Source organism: Brachyhypopomus gauderio, chromosome 16 (assembly GCF_052324685.1).
Source record: "Brachyhypopomus gauderio isolate BG-103 chromosome 16, BGAUD_0.2, whole genome shotgun sequence".
Taxonomy (NCBI): domain Eukaryota; kingdom Metazoa; phylum Chordata; class Actinopteri; order Gymnotiformes; family Hypopomidae; genus Brachyhypopomus; species Brachyhypopomus gauderio.
In genome coordinates, this window is record NC_135226.1 from 7,601,367 (window position 1) to 7,629,353 (window position 27,987).

The following is a 27,987-nucleotide window of genomic DNA, read 5'->3' on the forward strand; positions in this document are numbered from 1 at the left end:
TCCACCCCAGTTCCCTCGGCCTGATGGGAAACCGCATTATGGGCCACTGAGCCGCAAACCAGCGTTCCTGCTGAAACCCAGGCCTGCTAAGGCACCGTTGTGTATGGTACTGCATTTTGGTACAAGAATGGAAAGTATGGAAATAGGAATTATTTTAAGGAGCAAACAAAATCAGTGACTTAAAACAGTGAAGTGTAGCAGTGCATGAACAGATATGACGGACTGTACCAGTTTTAATGAGGCATCTGTATAATTTAAGTGCTGAAAGTTGTATGTAAAGGCACTACTGTGCAAGAATATGAGAATAGCTTTGAAAAATAATGTGCTCTGAGTTTGTGAACAGCTACTGCAGCCATAGTCTAGGGGTTTTAACCAAACCGTCACCATATATCTGCCATGTTTGAACACATTCTTCCACTCTGTGATTTGATTTCTCTTGATAGCACGGAGTAGCTGAATTAGCTCGGCTGTCTGCAGCGTCTTCATCGAAACCAGGGCTCTGGGTTTCATGACATCATCACTTGGATGGGGATTGTGGTTATTGAATGGAGACTCGGGTTGCAGGCAGGTCAAACTCTTGAGATGCACCACCTTCCCCTCATCACAGACTATTTCCTGCCTGGCGGGGTTTTCAATCGGCAGATTGCTTAATCGAATGGGGAGCTTTTATCGAAGCATATGGGAAACGTCCTGTGGAGTAGCCGGCGCGGTGAGTAGCTGAACTTTTGATTTCGAGGTCGTGTGAGCGGAGATCGTTCCACACCGTCCGCTGACCCGGCGCTGGTTTACCTCTCCGCCCGCACGCTAAAATGGAGCCGTCGCTCCTTCCAGCAGGACGCGGCACTCTTGGAACCGTTTCATCGCTCACACCTCGGTGACGGCAGCGCTATGATCTGCACACGTCCCCCCCCACCCCGCCACCTACACGCACTCCGTCAGAGCCCAACCTGCGGTGATTAAATACGGGGTTAGTACAGCACTATAGGAATATTGAATTAAGCCGAGGGCCACTATGACCTTTTTTCGAAATTACAAAGCCAATTGCGTGAGACGGCAGAGGAGTTTAATAACAGGTGGTGGCGGGACACAGCCTGAAGGGTAATGGATTCCCTTCGGCCGCATACTGCTGACGACACTTCTTATAAACGTTACTCACTCTCTGCAGTGCTTTAGGGCGTATCTCTCAGCTGTCGGTCACGGGGTCGCTCTGTAGTCACATCTGCGGGTTTGCCTGAAATTAATATATAGATCCACATGTGATTGATTTATGTAATGATAATTATGCACAGTGATACAGTGGCGCCATGTTAATGATGGCGTGCCTGTGTGGCGGCAAAGTGTTCTGAACGCTGGTAATGATCACGGGTCGGTTGACTGAATCGAGGCCGCGTGCAACCTGCTTGTCATCAGGGATCGTTGTCTCTCGTTGCAGTAAAATGGCCTCCACCGTGATGCACAGAAGCTCAGATGCACTGCCTAACCATCAGAATTCAGCCAGATGTTAAATTGCCTTGCAGCAACTTATTTTATCCAGTATGTACTTTTGGCTTGGCACAAGCTAAATGTTTTCCCTACAACCCTTTTAAAAATCAAACCTCTTACACCGTCAACAGAGCCAGTGGAGGTTCAGCTTTGGCCAAATACATCTTAAGCATTCATGCTACGTCTGCCAAAGTGAAGGGGGATCTAACTGCTGCTGTCCTGGTCTTGGCGCGTGGAGAAGGAACGAGATGAGAAAGAGTTGCTCGATGTAGGCAACTCTGCCTTCGGTAAGGGCCTCCCAGCACGAGCCCTTCAATATCTCACCTCACAACCCGCTGCAAATTGCCCTGTAATGGTGTCTGTTCGAGAAACGCCAGGTTCACTCCAGCTCTCTTTTGTTTGTTTGTTTTCTCCGAAGGAGACGTAGAGCTCTGTTCAGGTTGCGCGTCTCGGTTATTGGAGGAAAGGAAAGGAACAACACGCTCGATTGCAAATTAGCTTCGAAACATCAAGAGTTGTACAATTGGTATTGACCAAAAAAAACAGCCGCCTCTCCTCGGTACAGGACCCTAATTAAGATCGGTCACATGACTTGTGGGGTTGGGGTTGTTTCGGTGGAACATTTGGTAATTAATACACGCTCTGTTATAAACCTCGTTCAAATCTCAGCGGCTCCCATTACGCAACGCGGGACGTTGTCATTCCACACACGTACCCCTGTGGTAATCATTCCTCCATCTCTGGATTTTATTTTGTCTCAGGATAACCATATCGTGTAAAGTGCTATGCGATAGTTCTTTGTCCTCCAGCTTACGGGGAGATGATTTCCCTCTCTGTCTCCCAGCTCAGAGGACGTTTACGACATTAGCAGACTGCCCAAAGCCAGCCGTCTTCACCTTACTCTTAATAACAGGTGGCCACTTCTAATGTAATGTTCTGGCTTATTAGCGGTTTTAACAGACAAATAACGCACAACGCGTCTAAAAAGATGTTGTGAAGTACCTGAGGGGAATTCACGTGGAGGCCTTTCACCGAGAACTGTTAGAGACAGCTGAACATCCATTACATTTAAAATGGCTGACAGCACAAATAAATGTTTATCTCCCACATGCTACAGCTATTCAGTGGACTCCTAATAACTTTCTTCACAGTTTATGAAAAAATGCTTGGTATGCATTATCCATTTCTAATGACACTCATCAAATGAGAAAAGTTTTTATTGTAACTTACATTTTTGCAAGCACACGGGCCTGTATATTAATAAAGCGTCTCTCTCTAATAATAAAGAGAATCTCTAATCATTTTATATCACCATCACGTTATATTAATGTAATATACTGAGAAAGTGTATATATTCCGTATATATTTAGTGTATATGTGTTCACTGTTATTCAGTATATTGCACTGTAAATTATGGTATAATTGCACTATAACAGTCATGTTGCAATGCAAGGTGTTAGACAAGATTTTTATACTTATAGCCAAAATACAAATCGAAGTCACATCCCAATTTTCAATTAGTTATCAAATATGTATCTTGGCCGGGAAGAATCTTCAAATCGTTGTTTTTGAAGTTTTGATGTGGTCAGAGTGCAGGTACCGCACCAGTCCTCCCAGTTCCCCATTGTGCACTGGATGGAAGTAATCTCCAGGTGTGAGATGACATACCCCAGTCCCAGCGTGGCGGATCAGGGCACAGCGGTGGCAGCTGCTCGGGGTCGGAGGTTCAGCCCCGCGTGACTTCGTTTCCACCCTTCCCCAACCTCCATTACCACCCCGCCGGCATCCTGCAGTGAACAACCCCCCCCCCCCTCTCGTCCCACCTTATGCACTTATATACCTGCCACAAACGCGCTACACAAGTGGCAGGCTTCGCCCTCTGAGATACACACAAGACTAGGTGGTTTAGAACACACAGCAGTACTTCATTTAATGCATAAATACGGCATGTAAACCGAGGGCACTTCAAAAGGACAGGAAGTAATTGGAATTCACATTGCTTTTCTGATTAATAAGCTGTTGAGAATTTCACAAGTCAAATCCCCAGTCATGTCGGAACTCATTAAGAGTTACTTGTTGGCCTGGGGAAACCTTTCCATTTTCCTTCGGTTAATATTCATTGTTTCAGGCAGAGGTCCCGTCTCAGACAGCGATATAAAGAGCTCCTGCTCCTCACGGGCTTCGTGGATCTCACCTTTTCAAGGACCTTTTTTTTTCCCTTTGCAGCTGGTCTGGATGAGGGTGTGTGCCGTGCAAATGGTGAGGAGACGGGTGTGGTGCTCAGACTGAACAGGTGCATGATTGGAAATCCATGCTGCAACGTGCCGTGGGGAAGAATGAGCGGAGCTGAGCTTCCTGTCTTCCCTAGCCGCACTTCCTTTCTAAACCTGCAGCTTTGGAGCGCTCCAATGATTTGTGCGTGTGTGTGCGTGTGTGTGTGTGTGTGTGTGTGTGTATTTGTAACAGGTAAATGATGACTGCCTGCAGAGAGCACCCAGTGTTCGCTTTTATGTTCATTTTTTCTGTTGTTTTCCCTCTTTACGCTCTTTGTAATAACGTAAAGTCGGTTTGGTGCTGCAGAATGTGCTGCGTGTTAAGACAAAGCGTTCGTGTGATGATGAACGCTCGGTCTTTCCGCATATTGCGATAGGGGCGCAGGGAACGTCTGCATCACCTGTCACTGATTGCAGGATCAAAATTCAGGTCTTGTCATAGCCGGAGCACAGATCCTGTTAGAGCGCAGCGGCACGGGGAAGAAGTGCCCTCGGCAGCCCCATGAAAGCCCTTGAAATGTGGCATTTAGCACTGCTTTTGAACCTATTGAATTGGCCTTCCTTTTCACTCAGGAGAGATATCGGAGATCCTCTAGGTAGTGTCGACGCCTCTTTCAGAAAGAGAGGCGGTTTCGGTCCTTTCATTCGTCTGTCAGCGGCTCGGCAAACTCCGGATCCCGAGGTGAAGTTGCCGGCGCTTTACGTGAGAACGGGGGGTGCAGGACGAAGGGCGCAGGCCTAAACTAGCAACCCTCGACGTCAAACGAGCGACCCTTGACCTCAAAAGGGCGACCCTTGACCTCAAACCAGTGACCCTTGGCCTCTTTGTCTCCGCTACCTTTTCAGCCACATCGCTGAGAGCTGCATACCATGTCTGCAGGAGGGATTAGCAAGACCGAGCGGGACCTCTGTCCCTTCTGGTCACCGGCGGGACAGATGCTGAATGTCCTCCCGTGCGGGTCGGGGTCCTACAGGGGAACAGAACCAGAACGGAGCAGATAGAGTAGAGGCCTGCATGTCTGCAATGGCCCATGGCGTGCTTGCATTAGCATTAGGGTTTGCGCAAACGTAGCTTAGCTCGGGGCAGCTTAGGTGAGCATATGACACGTTTGAGGAGCTGAGGAGCCTCCTTGGTGTTTGTGTGCTGTCCTATCACCCAGGGCTGGTTAGTGATTCATAGATGCATCACCTCTTTTTCTCCCTCTTATATTGCCCTTTTATTCCTGCGCTCTGGTTGTCAGTATGCCGCGCAGAGCGTCCCAGAGCCGACGATCAAGTCGCTTATTGCTTTGTGGAGCTCAAACACAACTGCCACCGTGCTAACAAAGCCCTGCGCCTACATCTCTTTGCGTACAGAATACAAAGATTGGATTAACCAGTTATTCCAGAATGCCCTAAACTCCCCTGACAGTAAATTGACCATCAGGACATCCTCTCTCTCTCTCTCTCTCTCTCTCTCTCTCTCTAAACTTAATCGCCCTGCCACTTAATCAACTACATAAATCGGCCTTCCCCTTGATATATATAAAAAGCTGAATCATGCATCTTAAAAGTTATTCAATGGCATTGAGAAGGCGAACCAACTTTTCCATTGTCCCTCCGAGCAGCGGCGGAGGGGCAGAACCTCGCGGTTCTGCGGGCCTGTTTAGCATTCTCCGCCGCTCTTTAGTATACAGAAAGATAGTCTTTGGCTTGGAATCGAAATGGCTTTTAGGAAATGAAAAACAGGCCGGGCATTATCCCCCTTCATCAGTCTTGTGCTGCTGTCTGCTCCGTGGCCTTATCTGTGCTGGCGCTGTTGTGTGGAGTCACTTCTTGTCATAAGACGAGGTTTTGGGGACTTTACAGAAAGAGAGGATTACTTTCAATAACATTTTTCATCTGACCAAAGTAATAATGGCGGAGAGCTACAAATATGTTTCTTACCGTTTAATATCCAATAGTGTTTGAAGGACTTTGATCTTACGTGTGGCGTTTGCATTTGTTCAGAGTGTCGTCTTCGGAAGTGGATTTTAAACAAATTTTTGTACCCGGGCTTTTCTGTTTGTTTTTCAAACTTTAGGAAATATCTGTCATACTGTTGTTTTGGCTCTGGACTCTGAGCTCGTTCTGTCTGCGGCCCAAGAACTGGCAGGTGTTTTCGGGCAGGTGAACCGGTGGTTCTCCCGTTATAACCGAATCATGTTTATGCAAAAGCTTGATAAAGGCCTGAGTCTGCTTCATGCCAGCAACCTGCTTAGATGAACAAATATTACCTCACTCATCCGATGAAGCTCATCTGTCCTACATCAACCGTGTAGTGCGGCCTCTTGGGTCCTGAGGTTCCTGCGATGGGGAGCAGGGTCTGGGGACAGGTGCATACGCCACGCTGTCTGGCTAATAAACTGCGTTTACAGCCCCAGCCGGGCGGCTAGAGTAGGCATTGCGAGCAGTAATTAAGGTGCTACCGGGACACAGAGCGTAGGCTTGCCTGATCAATTACTTCAATTTATGCACATTAAAACACTATCACACACCACCTCTAAGTGCCCGAATCTCGTTTGATGTCTTTCAGATGCAAACGCACACGAGCCGAGCACCGGCGCGAATATCGACCGGGCCGCGCGAACGCTGTCCTCGTGCGCTGACGGTTCTTTCTCAGTAAATCCTGATGAAAAGCAGCGTTGAGCTGTGGGTCGCTTTTATAAGGGCAATTAGAACCAAGGGGGATGTGAGAAACAGCGGACTACGGGTTCTGGCAGACAGACCCAACGGGCCCCATTACGGAACCTCTCGCGATGTGAATGCCAGGATGACACCGGCTTTGTCATGCTGTAGGCGTGCTGAGGGTGGAGGAGCAGTTTGGGTGGAGGATGGGATGGAGGTGCAGTGCTGATGGGTGCAGAACGGAGCCGATAGCTCGCTGGCACACAGCCCAAACCCAGACAGCTCAAGGATGCGCAGAGGACACTGGGTATTGTAGTGCGGCGGCTGGGACGGGATACCTGACGTGGCAGGGGGGGGGGGGAAAGAGGGGGGTTAAAGGTCACAGAGGTGCAATTTGGGAACCATGAAAGGAGCTTTTGATGCAGCCTATGCATGCATAATGGGACCCTGTGATGATGAAGATGATGATGATGATGATGATGATGATTTTATGATTATATATCGGTCTTTCTTGGCAGACCATACAACGAGCGTCACGTGTCTCGTCCTGAGTCAGGTGGACATATGTGAAACAGCAGAGTCCACCTCTCACTTGTGTCAGAGATCCTCTTCCGTCCATCTGCCGTTTGGACAACTGTCTCCCCGCTGTCTCCCCGACAGGACCTGCGAGTGCATGTGTGAGTGCGTGGGTGTGAAACAGAGACGTGGGCCAATGGAGTGAGATGCCAGAGAAAGTGCGTCCGCACAACAGCTGACGCCTCACGTCCTGGCCACGTGCTTCACAACTCTTCTGGAATATACGATACTTTAAAGTTCCCAGCATGGATTTAAATTTCTTTTCCATTGTGCTGTTTTTTTAAGCACCACAACCTTCTGCCTTTCATGTCACCAGATGGCAGTGAATTAGGAGTTACCGGTTTCTGTAGCGGTGAAGTGAGATTGTTCTCTTTGCTGGCTGCTGTGTGTCAGATTCTCGCTCATCCTCACCCAACGGTTGCCACTCACACGACTCGCGGCCACTTTCGTCCTGCCTGTGGCTGAGGGGCCAGTCCTGTCAGCGCAGTTACAGGGAAGTGTGCAAAGAACTGTTCGTTTCAGGGTTGAAAGCCAAAATGACTCTCGATAGCCCGTCTTTACTCTACACATAGAACGCGTTCTACCTCTCCCGCGCAAACACTCAAACACAGCATGAAATCATGGCTGCTGGGTAATAACGCGGAGGAGAGTTCTCCAGGGCCTCTGATGGGCCCCTCCTGGTTTCACACGGCATCAGATAAACCTGGGAGGGCTGGAGAAGCCACGCATCGATTAGACACTTGAGTCTTTGTCCCCAGAGGACATTCGATCGGCCGCCGTGGCTTGTGGGCAGTGGGGGAGGGGCAGGGAGAAGGCTCCGCCTCCCTCGCTATCGGACAAGGAGCTGCTGCCTATTGTCCATCAGCTCATTAATCATTTTTGTCATCTGGGTGTCATTCAGCCTGATGAGCTACGTACACTGTCAACTGAGACTCCCCCCTGATGCTTCTGGACACACACACACACACACACACACACACACGTATGGCTAAAGCAGACACACGCACACGTATACAGGCCAGAAACCTTTACATGCTTCCCAGCTGCTACTGAGTCCATCCGTTCATCAGTCTATCAGTCCATCAGACAGTCGGTCAGTTTGAGTATCATTCAGACAGTGAGTCTGTCAAACAGTCGGCTAGACCATCATTCAGACGGTCAGTCAGTAGTGGGTTGAATGCTGGTTGTGTCTGAATCTGACAGTGTAGATGGAGCTCAGAGTTCCTCATATAGATGTACACAAAGCATGAGCGCTAGACTTCAGTGGTCACGCGGTATCACTTCTACCTTACGGTCTCCTCAGCACTCCAGCGCTTGTTCAGCAATCTCAGCAGATCCCTACGGGCGTCTGGCAGTCCAACCGTGCAAACTCGTAAATACACTGGTGAGTTTTGTCCATTCTTAGCTTCTCCGTGGGCGGGTTGCTGGTTGGCTCTCCTCACCTGGCCGCACACATGCACCCCCCCCCCCCCCACCTGCCTGGCTCTACCGTTGAAGGTCTCTCGTTGGGGGTGTTTCGGAGTGGTTGATCCTCCCCCTCACCTCCCTTGTGCCTCCTGCCACGTGTCTCTGTCTTTGTGTAAGCTCAGCAGGGGACGTGGGAGCGCGGGGCAGCTTTAGCGTTAGTTTTAGCTTTGGGCTTCGGGTATCTGTGTGTTTGAAAAGTACACATGCGATTAAACCTCTGAGAAGATTTTTTCTTCTTTCCTAAGTGCCGATCGACCACTGTATGCGTGCGCCTATGTATATGTGTGTGGTTGTGTGGGCATGTGTACATGTGTCTGTGAGCGTGCATGTGTGTGTGTGTGTGTGTGTCCAGCTGCTATGGTGCAGAAGCATCATGGTTTCGCTCTCATCATGACACTGCTGACTCTACACATGTCAGGGAGTCAAGGTTACTCGCCTGTCCTCCGCCATGACACTCGGCCGAGGCCTCTCCAGCACAACATTACTAATTCATCCACACTATTTATTTATCTAATTGCTTTTTACTCCTTGACCAGTAAGTGGTAATATGGCGTCCCTCAGAGACCCGGGGATCAATACGAGGTCGGTGCTGTGGGTCTGCTGGTCCCGATACGTCTGACCCGAGCGCTCGAGCAGGTGCCCACGGCGATACGCACGCCTCCACGTGTGCCGTGAGCCGTCGCGGCCCCGTAACACGCGGGACCCTACTCAACGTCTCGCCCCGCTTTGACGAGACTGTCTCGCTCGCTCCCAGAGTCCCGCTGCTCGGCATCGATCCGCCGTCAGTCAGCGGGATGCTTTCAGCCTCTCTTCAAAAGAGAGGTGTGCGTCTGGAGGACTGGAATGAACGATTGATCGGGGATGGAGGGAGGGTGGCATTGATCAGCACCAGTCTTTCTCTCTACCTATTCACAGATGGCGTGACATCACTAGCCCATGATGAATCCATGGTCTGCAGTGTTCCAATACTGATTAAGCCGTGGGAGTTTTTTTTTGTTGTGTGTTTGTAAATTTGTTACACAAATGAATATACTCCCTGAAGTCTCTTTTAGATTCAGTTCAGATTCCATTAAAACTAAGATTACGCCTGTGCACCTAAACACATTCATTATTGACACAGTGCCGGTGTATAATAAAATTAAATTCCCAATTATAAAAAATAGCTATTAACTTTTTTTTCCATGTAAACAAGTTTCTGACCTTTACCCCGTCCTTTGGCCTTGTGCTCGACCACATTCTTTACATCCACTGTGTGACGTGACATGTTGACTCACGGGTGCCAACAGCAAAGGGCGTTTAGCCTGCGGTTACACATCATCACCGTCCAAACCGATGCGTGATTCAGCCTTGCGTGCGTGTGAGAGAGTGTGTATGCGACCTTCAAGACAGACTGCTAAATGAGCGTGATGGAGAAACTGCCGTAGATGTTTTTAAAGCAGCTGTTGAGGTGGTGCTTCAGTGTGTGTGTGTGTGTGAGAGAGTGAATAATACCTGACTTCAGTGCCCCTGTCTTTTGTTCTTCATCATACTCTCATCAGTTCAAATGTGCCTTTTTTTTACCCTAAGGGGCTTCTAGGAGCCTGGGCTTTGAAGGCGGAGGGTGACAGGGGGCAATTCAAGCCATGAATAACTGAACAAAGATCTGTCAGTTTGGAAGAGCAGTTTGCCTCCCCTTCAGGTGTCTGTACGCCATTATGCCATTTTAAACTGATCTCCCAATCTGGACCCTTCGGTTAAACACGGCTCCGCCCCCGTGTCGAGAGCAGGTAATTAAGGCTGCCATGGAGCAGACAGGTGCTCGCTCCCGGAGACCCGCCAAGCTCCGCTCTGTCCCCAGATGCCCCATTAGGGAGCTGGGAAGCCTGGAGAAAGCTGAGCCTCGTGTGGACCCAGAACTCCAACCTCCACCTCCCCCTCCACCCTGTGGAAGGAGCTGCATCCATACCATTAACCCCAGTGCCCACAGATACCTGCAGAGCCCAGACCGTGTTTGTGTGTGTGTGTGTGTGTGAGTCAACAATATGACTTTTCGTTGTTTTATATCTTTAATGAGCATATGGGGTCAAGTCTTCATCCAGGAAAAGAGTCATGGATCGCACTGAAACTGTTTCATGCCTTCATGAGGTGTTCGCTTCCAGTGATGTCAGAATGCTTTAGATATATGTAACCAATATAGTGAACTCCTATCCTGTGCTGATGTAGTGAAGATGAAGATAGCATGAAGGTAGTGAGATATTTCGGTACAGTGTTACTGGGCAGGGGTGGGTTTCCCGAAACGTTCGTAACGCTAAGTACTTCTTAACCTCGTACGTTTCATACGAGGTTACGAAATACTTGGCGCTACGAACGTTTCGGGAAACCCACCCCTGTTCTGTAGTAAAAAGACTGTAATCTCAAGGCAGTGCCTTCAGATGATCATTTAGTAAATCTCCGTGTAGAAGGCAGGAGGAGCTCGTGGCCGTGAGCCACAGGCGTGTGCGTGATAGATGTAGCTCCGCTCTTCCGTACTGGAGCCCTTCTGAGGCTGTAAAACCTCGCGGCATGACGAACCCACCACTCCACTGTCTCGCTTACACGCTTACTCAGTGCTTTTACATCCGCCGTAACTCATGTCCCCCTCTCTCTCTCTCTCTCTCTCTCTCTCTATCTCTCTCTCTCCCCATCTGGGACTGCAGAAGGCTGATGGTAAGCAATAGTAGTGTTCATACTTCCCATCTGTTCGTCTGACTGCTGTTTGTCCAGACAGCTCGCCGCTGACCACATACACTGAGGGCATCGTGTCTGCCCCTCCCCCCTGCTCCGCCCCACTCTCCCCCTGCTCCGCCCCACTCTCCCCCTGCTCCGCCCCTCTCCCTCCTGCTCCACCCCACTCTCCCTTGCTCCGCCCCTCTCCTCCTGCTCCAGACGAGGCAGCACAGGACAGGGCCTCCCAGTTTCCTTTGGGATTCTCCCCAACGCAGGCCCTCGAGGAACACAGCAGCTCGGGATGTAAAACCATCACCTGCATCCACACTCCAGTTTTGCATACATTTGCATATTCAGAAGCCCTCTGCATCTTCATCTAGTGCAGTTAAATTTATGTTTAACATGGTACACAAAGAATGCTCTGTGATATGTCATTGCAGCAGTAATAATACTGCAATATAATTATACGGCATTGTGTAAATGTGCAAAAAACTAAAATTTTATTTGATTACAGAGCTGCTGTCAGTGTCTTTGGTGAAACCCTTTAGGGAACATGTGTTAGGGTACCATGTTAGCTTACTATGTAATGTTAGCTTACCATGTTCCCCATAGAACTTCTCCATAGTGTGGGCGGGGTGGTCTGGGTCGTGCCCGTTTCCAATCACAATTACTGCTGTCTTTTTTTTAAAAACACAATTACAATCAGCACCATGAGAAGTATAATTGTACATCTTCTTAAATGCCAAAACATACTCTGATAAAATTTTCACCCATTCTGGGCTACCTCATCTCTTAAAATAAAATTATATTCAGCAGGCTGTGGCGTAAAATGCAGAGTCTGAACCGGTGTACACTTTGTAGCCCTTTGCAACCGTGCTGGTGTATTGTGACCCAATGACTCTATTAAATGCTTCACAAGAAGGCGAGGGGTGTGTCTGAAAAGTAATGGTGAAAAATGAGCTCCATCTCCGACCCTTCCTGAAAGGTCCTGATTTTGGACGCTGCCCCACCCGCAGCCTGACGACCGCTTAATGAAGGTGGGGGGAGGAGTCGCCCCTGCCGGCCCCGCCCCCCCAACATTCACACTCCCCAGAGCCGACGTAGAAGCGATGTGCAAGACGCCATCTCATTTGCATAATTTCAAGTTAGGGTTCTGGCAACGGTAATAAAGAGTTATGATAAAACTGTCATTAGGTCCCGGGGAAGGCAGGAGTGACGAATGCGTGGAGATTAATTCCCCTTCACTCTCCGCACCGCTAAAATGCCAGGGGAGTGGATTTAATGAGTTCATCCTCGCCATGGATACTGCAGCCCTTTGGCCATGCAACGCCGCCCACCCGACTCCGGGACCGGTAGGGTCCGCCTCCAGGTCCCGCCTCCATGTCCCGCCCCTTTCCTCCGCTCACGGTCGTATACTAGACCGTCTAGATTAAGTGTTTAAGGAGCCAGAAATGGTGAACAGTAGTTCTCGTTCTGCTCCGCTGCGCTTACGAGAAACCACCGTCTATTTTTATTGACTTTGCCGCGTTTGCTTTTATACCTTTAAATACGCCCCAGCCAGCGAAATATTTCCCCTAGATCTTTAAGGACTTTTCCAAACGTCGTTTTCAAGAGGTGGGGGTGCTTTTCCCTCAGCCTAGTGGACCCTCCTGCTTTCTGTAGAAACCCCCTTCACAGATACAGGCTGACAAACCTCTGCTCGTCCTGGGTGGAAACCTCAGGAGAAGCTGTTGGCGTCTGGCCTGCCCTGGACTGGCTCAATCACAGCGCCATATGTTCAGCACTGGCTGCGGACCCTGGAAAAGTGGACCCACAGTTCTCTGCTGCTTCTGCCCCAGAAGCCCCTACAGAACAGCGCCACCCCCTTACAGACCGTGTATTGATGGCTTTCTGCAAAGAACAGAGATTCAGTAAAACAACCGTGCCTAAACTAGCCTCGGTTCTCTCAATTAAACCACATTAATGAATGTTCTGTTTCATCCTGGCATTTCGTCCTCTTTAAATACCTTATATAATTCAAGCCAATAACACGGCATCCATTATGACTCCTCCTCATCCTCACGGCTACGACGAGGAAGCTCCAGGCACCCGATCCGATTATTAGCACGGCTCCACTCTTGCGTCCTACAGTGACGTCGTGTTCGGCCCTGCACCCGGTGTCCAAGAACTCGTGCCGAACGCCGTGACCTTAGGAGAACGTGGCAGCCAATGGCGAGCAGGCACCTCAATGCTTAGATGCTACAATAGCTGCAAAAGCCCATTTGCAATCACTCTCACGCTGCTGGATTAAGGATCAACACTGGGGGAACGGAGTTTACGTTTAAAGTTTCATCCCGTCAGACTTGTATCCTCATTTTATGGGTTATTGTATTTTCCCAGAGCTTAAATATTCGTGTGATCTGGCAACCAGTTATGGGATATGGAGGGATTGTGCAGCTCCCTACTCTAAAACTATTGTATGGGACATGAGCGGAATTATTAATGGTCTTGCGGCTGAAGAGCGGGACAGTGGACATTTATGGAAAATCTGAAACTGAATTAAGTGTGTATGTGGGTGTGTGTGTGTGAGGGAGGGAGAAATAGACAGTTGAAGGGCTTTGTCAGTCACTATACCTTATGATAATAATTTAAGAGTATTCTGAAATGAGATACATTATCATACTAATAAAAAATGTATCTTGCTTCTTGTGTGTGTGTGTGTGTGTGTGTGTGTGTGTGTTTGTGTGAGACTCCAGCTCCAGGCCTGCTTTCTTTGTCCTACGGCCGCTACGATGGCGTCTCTGACGCGTGTCCTCTCCGGTTCTGATCTGTTTCACCACCGACAGAACTTTGACAGCTTTATTGAGGCCATGTCAGTTTGCAGAGAATGTCACACTGACCACAGCACCAGATCCATATCTAAGAGGCAGAACAGAGCAAACACAATAGTGCAGAATCAATGTGGCTTTCACATCCCATCATACATCAGCTAGATATAAACTAACTTTCTCCCTTCTGCCTGCCAGACCCGGTGGAGCCCAAAGGCATTAAACACTACAGTAGTTTCTGTTCCTCTGAGGTCATTTGTTTCTACAGGACGGCACCAACATTATTAACATGTAGGTGAATCATGTGAACATATGTGTGACATGCGAAGGTGGTACATAGTATATTCCATGTAGGTGACCGATACGTATTAGTACAAACACTGTGTGCATTTTGGGGCATGGTAGGGGTAGGGGTGGGGGTAGTAGGAGTTGTAGGAGTAGGAGTAGGAGTAGGGGTGGGGGGTAGTAGTATTTGTAGGGGTAGGAGTAGGGGTAGCGGTAGGGGCAGGAGTAGGGGTAGGAGTAGGAGTAGGGGTGGGGGTAGTAGAAGTTGTAGGGGTAGGAGTAGGGGTAATAGGGGTAGGGGTGGAGGTAGGGATAGGGGTAGGAGCAGGGGTAGGGGTAGTAGGAGTGGGGGTAGGGGTAGTAGGAGTAGAGGTAGGGGTAGGAGCAGGAGTAGGGGTAGTAGGAGTGGGGGTAGGGGTAGTAGGGGTAGTAGGAGTAGAGGTAGGGGTAGTAGGAGTAGGGGTAGGGATAGGAGCAGGGGTAGGGGTAGTAGGAGTAGGGGTAGTAGGAGTAAGGGTAGGGGTAGGGGTAGTAGGAGTAGAGGTAAGGGTAGTAGGAGTAGGGGTAGGGGTAGTAGGAGTAGAGGTAGGGGTAGGGGTAGTAGGAGTAGAGGTAGGGGTAGTAGGAGTAGAGGTAGGGGTAGGGGTAGGAGCAGGGGTAGGGGTAGTAGGAGTAAGGGTAGGGGTAGTAGGAGTAGGGGTAGGGGTAGTAGGAGTAGAGGTAGGGGTAGGCGTAGTAGGAGTAGAGGTAGGGGTAGGCGTAGTAGGAGTAGAGGTAGGGGTAGAGGTAGGGGTAGGGGCAGGAGTAGGGGTAGGAGTAGGGGTAGGGGTAGTAGAAGTAGAGGTAGGGGTAGTAGGAGTAGAGGTAGGGGTAGTAGGAGTAGGGGTAGGGGTAGTAGGAGTAGAGGTAGGGGTAGGGGTAGTAGGAGTAGAGGTAGGGGTAGGGATAGTAGGAGTATAGGTAGGGGTAGGGGTAGTAGGAGTAGAGGTAGGGGTAGGAGTAGTAGGAGTAGAGGTAGGGGTAGTAGGAGTAGAGGTAGGGGTAGGGGTAGTAGGAGTAGAGGTAGGGGTAGTAGGAGTAGAGGTAGGGGTAGGGGTAGTAGGAGTAGAGGTAGGGGTAGTAGGAGTAGAGGTAGGGGTAGGGGTAGTAGGAGTAGAGGTAGGGGTAGGGGTAGTAGGAGTAGAGGTAGGGGTAGGGGTAGTAGGAGTAGAGGTAGGGGTAGTAGGAGTAGAGGTAGGGGTAGGGGTAGGGGTAGTAGGAGTAGAGGTAGGGGTAGAGGTAGTAGGAGTAGAGGTAGGGGTAGTAGGAGTGGAGGAGTGGAGGTAGGGGTAGGGGTAGTAGGAGTAGAGGTAGGGGTAGGGGTAGTAGGGGTAGAGGTAGGGGTAGTAGGGGTAGAGGTAGGGGTAGGGGTAGTAGTAGAGGTAGGGGTAGGGGTAGGGGTAGTAGGAGTAGAGGTAGGGGTAGGGGTAGGGGTAGTAGGGGTAGAGGTAGGGGTAGGGGTAGTAGGAGTAGAGGTAGGGGTGGTAGGAGTAGGGGTAGGGGTAGGGGTAGTAGGGGTAGAGGTGGGGTAGTAGGAGTAGAGGTAGGGGTAGTAGGAGTAGGGGTAGGGGTAGGGGTAGTAGGGGTAGAGGTAGGGGTAGGGGTAGTAGGAGTAGAGGTAGGGGTAGTAGGAGTAGGGGTAGGGGTAGTAGGAGTAGAGGTAGGGGTAGGGGTAGTAGGGGTAGGGGTAGGGGTAGTAGGAGTAGGGGTAGGGGTAGAGGTAGGGGTAGTAGGAGTAGAGGTAGGGGTAGGGGTAGTAGGGGTAGAGGTAGGGGTAGTAGGAGTAGAGGTAGGGGTAGGGGTAGTAGGGGTAGAGGTAGGGGTAGGGGTAGTAGGAGTAGAGGTAGGGGTAGAAGGAGTAGGGGTAGGGGTAGGGGGAGTAGGGGTAGAGGTAGGGGTAGGGGTAGTAGGAGTAGAGGTAGGGGTAGTAGGAGTAGGGGTAGGGGTAGTAGGAGTAGAGGTAGGGGTAGGGGTAGTAGGGGTAGGGGTAGGGGTAGTAGGAGTAGGGGTAGGGGTAGAGGTAGGGGTAGTAGGAGTAGAGGTAGGGGTAGGGGTAGTAGGGGTAGAGGTAGGGGTAGGGGTAGTAGGAGTAGAGGTAGGGGTGGTAGGAGTAGGGGTAGGGGTAGGGGTAGTAGGGGTAGAGGTGGGGTAGTAGGAGTAGAGGTAGGGGTAGTAGGAGTAGGGGTAGGGGTAGGGGTAGTAGGGGTAGAGGTAGGGGTAGGGGTAGTAGGAGTAGAGGTAGGGGTAGTAGGAGTAGGGGTAGGGGTAGTAGGAGTAGAGGTAGGGGTAGGGGTAGTAGGGGTAGGGGTAGGGGTAGTAGGAGTAGGGGTAGGGGTAGAGGTAGGGGTAGTAGGAGTAGAGGTAGGGGTAGGGGTAGTAGGGGTAGAGGTAGGGGTAGTAGGAGTAGAGGTAGGGGTAGGGGTAGTAGGGGTAGAGGTAGGGGTAGGGGTAGTAGGAGTAGAGGTAGGGGTAGTAGGAGTAGAGGTAGGGGTAGTGGTAGTAGGAGTAGAGGTAGGGGTAGTAGGAGTAGAGGTAGGGGTAGGGGTAGGGGTAGTAGGAGTAGAGGTAGGGGTAGAGGTAGTAGGAGTAGAGGTAGGGGTAGTAGGAGTGGAGGAGTGGAGGTAGGGGTAGGGGTAGTAGGAGTAGAGGTAGGGGTAGTAGGGGTAGAGGTAGGGGTAGGGGTAGTAGTAGAGGTAGGGGTAGGGGTAGGGGTAGTAGGAGTAGAGGTAGGGGTAGGGGTAGGGGTAGTAGGGGTAGAGGTAGGGGTAGGGGTAGTAGGAGTAGAGGTAGGGGTGGTAGGAGTAGGGGTAGGGGTAGTAGGGGTAGAGGTAGGGGTAGTAGGAGTAGGGGTAGGGGTAGGGGTAGTAGGGGTAGAGGTAGGGGTAGGGGTAGTAGGAGTAGAGGTAGGGGTAGTAGGAGTAGGGGTAGGGGTAGGGGTAGTAGGAGTAGAGGTAGGGGTAGGGGTAGTAGGGGTAGGGGTAGGGGTAGTAGGAGTAGAGGTAGGGGTAGTAGGAGTAGAGGTAGGGGTAGGGGTAGTAGGGGTAGAGGTAGGGGTAGGGGTAGTAGGAGTAGAGGTAGGGTAGGGGTAGATGTAGGGGTAGGGGTAGTAGGAGTAGAGGTAGGGGTAGGGGTAGGGGTAGTAGGGGTAGATGTAGGGGTAGGTGGGGGCAGATAACCCTTAACCTGATGAGGTGCCTTTGTCCCACTGTCCAGTCTGAAACACGGCGCCTGGCTCTGCTCAAGTGTGAATGTGACTCTCTGATGTGGTTGCTGCTTATTACCTAGTACAGGGGTGGACAGCCATGTGTGTGTGTGTGTGTGTGTGTGTGTGTGGGGGGGGGTTCAGAGCCAGACGATAACCCTCAGAAGTGGCATTTGAGACAGGGGATGGTGGCGGGTGGTCGACCTGTCTTCTCCCATCACCTCTGTGGGGGTAGATGAGGAGTACCCCCCCCCCCCCCCCCCAGACCACAGAACACAGGTGGGGCGTGTGGCGGAGGGGCACGGGGGACATAATGGAGATTCCCCAGACCCCCCCCATCCACCTGAGATAGTCTGACAGCTCCCCACAATACCCCCACCTCCCCACCCCCCAACCTTCCTCGGCCCCGTCTTTATCTGCTAATGTCTGAGAGGGAGTGGAATTCATTAATGACTAGAAAAGAGAACGTGTGTGTGTGTGTGTGTGTGTGTGTGTGTGTGTGTGTGTGTGTCTTTTCTACCTATCCTTTGTCTTGTTTTGCTTTTTATTCATCACTTTGCTACTTTGTAACATTCATCACACAGTCATCTGTTTGCCTTCTTCAAAGACCTGGCGCAGGACAGATTATTAACGCTCCTTATTGTATCTTGGCTTTAAAGAACAGGACGACCATTTTCTAAAGCTACTCTTTCATTCATGTCCAAGTATTCACCATAGAAACTTGGCACATTGGGTTACATTGGAAACCGTTCTTGGAGTAGATGGACAGACGCTGTACTGAATCCACCACTGATATGATAAGCCGTGACACACTGTTGTCTCACTTACACACTCGCTGTTGTTGTGAGATCACAAGCGTGTCCAGGAGTGAGCAATCATGACAATCTGTTTATGTACAGTAGAGCGCGTCGTCCTGGGAGCTGTGTGCGGGGCAACAGAGCCCTCCAGAGGAGAGGACGAGGAGTTCTCTTGCCCCTGCCCAGGACACCCCGTCCTTAGCTGAGACAAAGCAGGCCATGGTGGTCTTGTGTTCAGCAGTTTAAGCAACCGTGGCCCTGGTTGCCATTTTGGCCCAACAGAGACCCATCAAAGTGAGGTGAACCCCCCCCCAAACCCCCCCTCAACCCCCCATACCAACACCCCCTGAGCAGGGGTTTGGTATGGGCTCTTTTTTTGTATGCAGTAAAAATTCAATGAGATGCTTAATTACATCTTAACATGGGCTCCTACCAGCTGGCTTTACTCCCCAGCCTCTGATTAAAGGGATTAGACAAATGAAATTTAACAGCGTATTTGCATATTGCCGTGGAAGCGGCAGCAGGACACACTGAGGGACGTGGTGCTGCAGGACACACTGAGGGACGTGGTGTTGCAGGACACACTGAGGGACGTGGTGCTGCAGGATACACTGAGGGACGTGGTGCGGCAGGACACACTGAGGGACGTGGTGCTGCAGGACACACTGAGGGACGTGGTGCTGCAGGACACACTGAGGGACGTGGTGTTGCAGGACACACTGAGGGACGTGGTGCTGCAGGACACACTGAGGGACGTGGTGCTGCAGGACACACTGAGGGACGTGGTGCGGCTGGCCATGAGGACAGGGCTCTAGTCTCTTCTCTCCCTCTCTTCTCTCTCTGTGTTCTCTCTCTCTTTCCCCCTCTGACTCACTGTTCTCTCTCTCTCGCTCTCTCTCTCTCTCTATTTCCCCCTCTGACTCTCTGTTCTCTCTCTCTCTCTTTCCCCCTCCAATTCTCTCTGTTCTCTCTGTGTTCTTGCTGTCTCTAAACCTCTCACTCTCTTTCTTTTTTCTCTCTAAACCTCTCACTCTCTCTCCCACTCTCTCTCTCTGTGTCTGTCTGTCCTTGTCTCTCTCACTGTCTCTCTCCCTGTATACTGAGAATGTGCAGTCTGAATAAATGTGTGTGTCTCTCTTTCATGCTGTCTTTGCTGTTCCACTATTCATATTGATAGGATTGGTGTGTGTGTGTGTGTGTGGGGGGGGGGTGTTCCAGGAACAGGATAATTTGTAATGGAGCTACTGTAGGTTTAATAAAGCATGATCGGTTAAAGTATCTTGTTAGCAGAATTACGCATTACCATGGAACAGAATTACGATCGGAACACGGATGTATGGCAATTACTGTTTAGATGCACTTAATAAAATATCTGCCATTAAGACATCAGTCCTGGCTAGATCTACCCACCTTGTTCACTGAAGCTCCTAAAATAACCAGAACACGTGGAAGTGGCTTGATGAAGCGACATCTACAGAGTGTGTCAATATTGCTTTTTTACCATGCTGGTTATTTGATAAAAGACTGCGGAATGAGGAGGAGATTGCATGGCTGGCTCTGGGCTCCTGTCACGCTGGGTGTTTTCATTGCAGATGTGTTTTGTTTAGAGACCGTGTCTATCCCGGCGCAGCCGTTTTGTGTGTTAATTTGAGAACAAACCACATCAATCATTAACATTTTGCTTTTCTGATGAGGGGAGCAGTAATTAGTCCCAATGAAACTCACCAAACGCCAGCTTGGTCTGACTGCCTTGGCAGGAAGCTGAAGCATATCCGATTGTGAAGCAGCACTGCCACCTGCTGGTTGATATGTGAACTGTTCTATTTTGACTGAATAAGTACGAGAGGTACTTGGATTCCGATCTTGCAGGGCCAGGACTACAGAGATGAGTCTTTTGTCTGCTGATAAAGAACTGGTTTGATAACAATCATATTGTCCTATGTAAAGTGCTTTGAGATTTTGGAGAAAATAAATAAATAAACGAAAAAAACACATAAATAAATATTGTTGGAGTAGCCAGTCTGGACGAGGCTTAAATTACACAGTGATATGAATTAGACTAGAGTTTCAAGACCCTAACAACATTTCCGTCATCCGTAGTGAAATTTGGGATTTTTCAATAAATACAAATCAAGTTTGTTTTACATGATTTCATGATTAACACTTGGAGCAACACGATTCCTTTTCTTTACCTGGAATAAAACGCAGATTGTTATGCATACCTGTACATAAGGATTAGTTAGTGCTGCAATACGCAATGCTGAGAACATATAACTGTCGCTAGATCGCCATCTTGTGGCAAATGTTAAGATTGCATGGTAGTCTTTCATTATTCTTTTTAAGCACCCTTCAAAATCCAGGAACTGTTGATACAAAAGAAATTTTTTTTTGTGGTGGTTCGCGCTGTCACCTCAAAGCAAGGTGGTCTGTGTCCAATTCTCGGTTCTCCGGTCTGCTCTGTGTGGAGTTTGCACATTCTCCCTGTGCCTGCATGTCTTCTTTGGGCTCATGTCCTCCCACAATCCAAAGACATGTGTGTTACATTGATTGGCCACTCTAAATTGCCCATAGGTGTGTGTGTGTGTGTGTGTGTGTGTGTGTGTGTGTGTGTGTGTGTGTGTGTGTGTGTGTGTGTGTGTGTGTGTGTGTGTGTTGGCCATGTGGTGGACTGGCAACCTGCCCATGGTGTACACCACCCTCTCCCGGTGATGCTGGGATTGGCTCTGGCGCCCGGTTTCATGCTACAAGTGTTTGACTCATGAAGAAGCTGTGACTCAGCTGAGGTGTCATATCTGAAGAAAACAGGTTCAGTCCTGACATGTGTCACCCTCTACTGTCACGTCCCAAGATGCTTCTTAGTGACTCTGTCTCCAGCTGACGGAATGCTAAAATGTCCACAGGTGCTGGACGACTCGTTAATAAATTATTTTTTACAGCTAATTTTCCATAAATAACGAAAAAAAAAAATGTCAACAATGAAGACCAGGTTCACACATCCAATTGAAACCTTTTTTGGCCAGTCCAGACCAGATACTAGAGTCTCTGGGTGCAGTTTTTAGAGAATCAGTACAGTGGAACTCAAGCTTGTCAATGGCAGCAGGTAAACCTTGAGTAAACACAGCTGTGTACTTGGGAACCAGTGTGGCCAGGTGCAGCTGTGGACCTGGTGGCAGCTGGGAGGTGTTTATCCCAGTCGCAAGCCTTCATCCTCCTCCCCCTCATCACTCTGTTTCGCACAGTCCAGGCCAAAGACGAATACCTTCTCGTCTAGATGTGCAGTGTCTAGAGGCTTGTGCTGCTCAGGTTTAGGGAACGCCCCCTAAACCTGAGCAAGTAAGGAACGCCCCCTAAACCTGAGTTAGTAAGGAACGCCCCCTAAACCTGAGTAAGTAAGGAACGCCCCCTAAACCTGAGTAAGTAAGGAACGCCCCCTAAACCTGAGTAAGTAAGGAACGCCCCCTAAACCTGAGCAAGTAAGGAACGCCCCTTATTTCAGTGTGGCTCCCAGTAGCTGATAGATCATGATTAGTGTGATTGAGAACAGGCCACTTGACATCACTGCTATGTAGTTAATTTTCATTAGAGCAAATCACCATTCAAATTCACACCATTACCAAAGCAGCACCACTTTGGTCTTTGCAAATCTCAGCATTGCTGATGGATGAATGGATGGATGGATGGATGGATGGCGGATGACAGGAATCCTGATCCTGGTGTTAAGGGCTGGCTAAGGGTGTGTGTCTGCTCTCCTGCTCACTAACCTCTGGCATCCTCAGGTCTGTACCCATCCAGCAAGGCTTTGAGGGTCGTTACTCCAGCAGTTCAAATGGAAGGAGGGGACGATCTGATTGATTTAGCGGATCACTGTGTGCATGCTCTGGGCTCCACCGGGCATATCAGGTGGGTGGTTGTGCCCTCTTAGAGGTGATGCCCTCTTAGAGGTGATGCCCTCTTAAAGGTGATATCTTTTGCTTATTGATGTTTGTCCCACAATGTTCTGAGCAGATTTGGCAGCTGTGTTACTGTGTTTTCATCCAGTGTAAATTATTACCCATCCCAAAAAGCCAAAGTGTGATTTAAATGAGAGATTTGTGAAGAGCTCTTCTACGAATGGTACGCAAGAGACCAACCGGTTGGGATTTTCTGGGACAGAATTGTGCGAAACAGCAGATACACTGACCTTTACAACTTATCGATAGCACGAAAGTCATTTTCTTTCATAGAAAAAGCTGCTATTTGTTCAGAAATAAAAGATATTGTGCATTATGTATATGCTGATGCAATTTTATGCAATTTCAGATCCTATAAATTTGGTTTGGTTTAATAATTCAACATTTCTGCCTGTGTTGTCCCATTCGTCCATGATGAAACAAAGCAATACTGCATAATGAGTCAATAAACCAACCCATCTTTCATAAAGGCCATCGCGTCATTTCAAAACCATCATCATAAGGGTCCCTGACGACTCATATTAACCTTCATGACACGTAATGATAAATCACGTATATATCTTTCCAGCGACAGTGCTGAAAGCTTTAGCTCGGGCTGTAGGTGTGATAAATTAAAAAGGGATGGGTCGTCATTAGCAATGGGAGGTCCAAGCCCCTGGCACACGCAGCGGCCCCGTGTTCGGTAAAGAGATGCAGATCTATGCTAACAGTGAGGTCTATGTTCTAGCATGCATGTTTACGAGAAGACCAACGCATAAAACAACACGGGGGTCCTTCCTTATCTGCAAAAACGACTTTTAATTGAAGCTGAAGGTTGCGAACGGTTACGATAATGGATGGCGCTAGCACAGACAGGAGACGTGAGAGTAGGGTGATCAGGGTTTATAGTGCGCAGGCGACTGACCCATTCTAAATCACCAGAGCAGGCAAGGACGGCCGGAGCGTAACTGAGGGACGCGTCCTCCGCCACCATTACGCAGCTGGTTCTAAACGTCTCGGTTCTGGCCTTTCTCCACGTATTTATCCCAAGAGGCTGTGTTCTGCTGTTGTTATTATTGTTATTTTTTACAATCTTTAGCGCATGGGGATATGACGGAAAAGTCATGGAGTTATTCCAGCTGGTTCCACTCATTCCAACTCAGAGGAATCCTCTTCCAAAGGTCATACGTACTGTGGTAGAGTGTAAAACTTTGGGTGAACTGTTACTCGTCTACCTCACAACTGCCTAATGAAAGAATATCCTGAGGTAATTATCCGTGACAGCATGTGGTGTCTAGAAAAGTGAACAACTTATGTCTTTAGAGCTCTCGGATCTTTCATAATGATAATGGCACTACAGGCGTTATCGTGAGGTCCACCTCAAATTTGGCTTTATCTACTCAGTTTTAATCGCAGTCCATTTACCACGGCTGTGTTAGGAATGAGGCTGCAGGCATGATGGACTACCTCGGAAATACTGCGTTACGGCCTTTCTGTTTCACACCCTGAAAGTGCTTCATCATAGTTGTTTGCTCTGAGGATGTTGCGTGTCTAGCTAACACCTCGCGATGTGTCCTTCCTGTCCGGACCTTATGTAATAGATTTCTAATGATTCGTTCTATTCTCAGATAATTTCAGTGTTCGTGGCATTTGACAGTGATTCACCTTTTTTATGACTTAAAAAAAAAGGCACGTGAAGACTTGTGACACGAAGCGGTCTTTTGTCGTTATGTGAATTGAGAGCCTCGTCACCACCACCACTGCTGGGTTCACGGGCTTTGTCCTGCAGGAGGGCGTGTACGCGCCCACGTGGGGCGTGGGGCAGGTGTGCAGCGTGTCGTTGGTCTACTCTTCCCTCAGGGGTCAGATCGGCGTGCTTAATGAACGCAGGCAAACTTATACCCAAACCACACGAGCTCGGCAATCGATGCCACCGTGCTCCGTGTCCTGCAAACAAAGACACTCAACAACTATCTTGCTATCAACTAGAGTTCACCTCTGTCTCTCCCTCCCCTCTTTCCTCTCTCTCCTTGCGCTCTCTCCTTATCTCTCTCCTTCTCTCTCTCTCTCTCCCCCCTCCTCTCTCTTTCCACCGTCTTCCCTGTCATGTACTTGGTCATGCACCCGAGCGCGTCAAGGCTGCGGGACTCACGACTTGCCCCTTGATTTATCTCCCGCTCTCGTGTCTGCACCTCTTCCCCACGGACCGGGGCGTTGTAGCGGAGGCTGGACTCCCCAGCTCCCACAGGGACCGCCTTACTCACCCGCCGACACCTGAGCGTCTCCCTCACACCCGGCCGTGCCGCTGAGACGCGCCGCGTGGCCAAAACCGCCCGATCTCCACTCACCTCTCCTGCCATCACTCTCCGGGAGCTAAAGAGACAAGGATGTGCCCCCAGACGGAACGGCATTAGTTCTTGATCGACTGGAAGAACCGGTAACATCAAAAAAAGAGAAGATTAGCTCTTCCCAACTGAACTCTGGAACGTTCAGCACGCTGTCTGGTCCTGAAGTTACGGGCGTGGATCCTCCCCTGAGGCACTCGGGAGGGGATAGTGTGTGTGTGTGTGTGTGTGTGTGTGTGTGTGTGTGTGTGTGAGTGAAAGTGGCTTCGAGCAGCCGTCCGTCACCTCGCAGCTGTGTGTGATGTGAGAAAGCCGGACGCAGCTGCGTGGCGCGTCTCCCCAGCGTGTCTCTCCAGCGGGTCTCTCTGGTTCTGTCTGGAGACCAGTCTGCTATGACTGGTATGCTGCTCCCTTTGAACCTGTTGCTTCTCGGCACCTGGATAGCACATGGACATGGCTGGGGTAGGGACAATCCAGGGAGGACCAAGGGGGGGTGGAGATGGAAAGGGGAAAGGTCTCGTAAGTAACCCCCCCCTCCTACAGACTTTCTCTCTCTCCCTCTCTCCCTCTCTCTCTGTTTTCATTTCTCACATCTTCTCTTCAAGTCTCCCTTTCTCACCCTCAGTTCTTTCCACTCACGGTAGTTGGACTCAGGTTGCACTGAGGAATCTTCTGTCATTTTCTGAAGAAGTGTGACGTTTTTCATTTAGAGTAACGCAGAACACAGCTCAGAATAATCCAACCGTAGTGTATCCAAATCCCCGGGCTGCTCTTGACTGCCAGAACTCGTCACCACGGACGTGGTACTTCAGACGTCACTGTTTTCTCAGCTAATGTGTTTACGGGACCCTCTGTTCTCCTGGTCCGGTTTTATGGTCAGTGTTGAGTTGCTGAGTGAGTCTTGTCTGCAGTAAAAAGCTCTTTAAAGCAGCTCCTCTCTAAACATCCATTAATGATGTTTAGACAGTAGTGCAGTGGAGCAGGAAGCACGCTCACGGCGTGATGGTGTTCTCTGCAGCCTTGTTAATGGGAAGTTTTTTCATGGAGAGTTTGACTGACTGCCAAGGATGTTTGGCGGCGAGTTTTGCAAGGTGGGAATGAAAATGCACTGGTTTATTTCAGGCTTCTCACTGTGGTGGGTTTCAGTTTCACTACAAGAGAATTGTCATGTCGTCTTAACTGTTTCGGTGAAAAAGGTCCCACTGTCCTTATAACTTTGAGCTGACTTTCTAACGTTGGAGCACTGTTAAAACTCGAGCTGTTTCTGGCCTTGTGAGACACACGTAAGAAAAAAGGCATTTGTAAATCAGGCATCGTTAAATCTCTGTCTGGCTCAAGGTTGCATTTGATTTACTGAGTTTAAAGTTCACAGAGATCTCTCGCACTTTGAGCCATCTGTAGCATGACATGACCTCTGTGAAGGGAAGCTGTGTGAAACTCTGATGGACTTTACCATGAAGCACAGATGCTAAATTCAGCCCAATCTGTACCGATTTTTCATGCTTCACCGATACTTTGTTCATGATGAATAATAACAACGAATAAAGAAATCATCTAGAATTTACGAATAGGCCGAATAGCTTAAATATCAAGACTTTTGAAAACAGGTTTTAATTAATGAATTTAATTAATTCTGTTTTAAAGCAATTTAATGTTTATGTTGCTGTTTATTTGCCTTTGGGATTTATTGATTTATTTACTGGTGTAATTGGTCACATAAAAGATTAAATAATTAGTTTGGAATTAACAGTCCATGTTTCAGAATAATGCAGAAATTTTATGTGTGGTTCAACCGGGTTCCACTTTATTTTTCAGAAAATGGTCCATTTTCTTTTCTTGCTGTCCTCTGTTGAGAGGCCCCTGTGGTTAAGCTATGCCACATGTGAGTGCTTCTGGAAACATCACAACCATCACGTTACCAAGAGGCAGCTGACATGCTGTCTAATGACTCTTGATCATAAAAGCTCCATTTAGCCACATGATGACAACACACTAATTTGTATGCACGAGCACCTTGCCTATCAAAGAGATAATACCATCTAAGCATGACACACAGCCAGCAATCATAACCTGCAGGCAAACCTGTGACTCATAGGGATTTCTAATCAAAATCAAATCAAAATGTTTTGCTCTTTTTATAACGATGTCCTAGGAAGATCCAGTAAAGGCGAGAGATTTTAGTTTGTAGGAACGTTGAGGAACGTTGTGATGAAGACCTAAAAGTGTATGAGGAATAAACATGTGGACTGTGAGTTCTGCTGATATAGCTGCAGGAACGTTTGTGAGTGTGATAAGTGTGGTGTGCTGTTCTCAAACCTGCTTCTGATTCCTTCTCTGACCACTTTACAATAAAGCAGAGTGCTTCACCAGAACAGAAATGCCTTGGGTGTCATTTCAGTGATTGCCAAGGGACGGGATTGTCTAGCTGAGCCAGGAGGCAGTGAGAGTGTGTGTGTGTGTGTGTGTGTGTGTGTGTGTGTGAGAGAGAGAGAGAGAGAGAAAGATGGAGAGAGAAAGGGAGGAAGTCAGACAGACAGGTAAGGCAAACGTGAATTAAAGTCATCAGCAGTCCAGAGAGGGAGACAGGTATGTCTGCTACACCCACACTATTAATCATTAATGCTTCCTTCACATAATGAACACAACACACAACCTCGATATTTAGAGGCTTTTTACGTATGTTAACACACAGAATACTGTACACAGTGTACACAGTAATGACACACTTATGTGTACACAAAGGTCTGTGTTTAATACGTTCTCGTATGTATTTACGTCAGCTGTACCCGGGTCAGCTGTGGCCGGGTCAGTTGTAGCCGGGTCAGTTGTGGCCAGGTCAGTTGTAGTCAGGTCAGTTGTAGTCAGGTCAGTTGTAGCCGGGCCCCTTGCCTGGTCTTGGTTTCACATGGAGAGTAATAAATAAGCCTTTTAAAGGACTGGGGCTGTAATGTATTGGCCCAGCTGGTCTCTCAAATAAGGACGCAGATGCATTCTCCACCATTTGGAGGTCACTGTTCAAGTCCATTGCTCTCTTTCTCTCTCTCTCTCTCTCTCTTTCTTTCTCTCTCTCTCTCTCTCTCTCTCTCTCTCTCTCTCTCTCTCTCTCTCTCTCTCTCTCTCTCTCTCTCTCATGGCTCCAGGAGTTGTTGAAGCTGCTGTAATTGGGTAACAACGATCGGAGAATCTCAATTACTGTATATTCCATGAGGTCATAGCAAAGGATACAGGGGGGTGAGACGCAGAGGGATGAGACGCAGAGAAGTGAGACACAGAGGGGTGAGACACAGGGAGATGGGAGATATTACTCCACAGCTGTGTGCTGAAGCACTGGAAACTGCCAGTTTCTCATTCTCTACACCAGTACTGGCATGATACAATAAATGTATGTCATACTGTTATGCATGGCAGACCTCAAACCTAAACTCCTTCTCAGTCTCTTTTCATGATGTTGCTC

General features: G+C 49.0%; 1 protein-coding gene across 2 annotated transcripts in view; it reads left to right on the plus strand.

Annotated features, from left to right (window-relative positions):
* The window catches only part of LOC143478139 (roundabout homolog 1-like), an 82,960-nt gene that overhangs the window by 18,507 nt on the left and 36,466 nt on the right, over positions 1-27,987 (plus strand). The window contains exon 1 of one of the 2 annotated variants that reach the window (XM_076977095.1): positions 22,113-22,159. The exons of the other annotated variant lie outside the window; for it this stretch is intronic. Within the exon in view, the coding sequence (XP_076833210.1) occupies positions 22,132-22,159 (28 nt within the window). The 5' untranslated portion in view covers positions 22,113-22,131. Of the gene's footprint in view, positions 1-22,112; positions 22,160-27,987 lie in introns of those variants that run through there. 2 annotated transcript variants of the gene reach the window in all.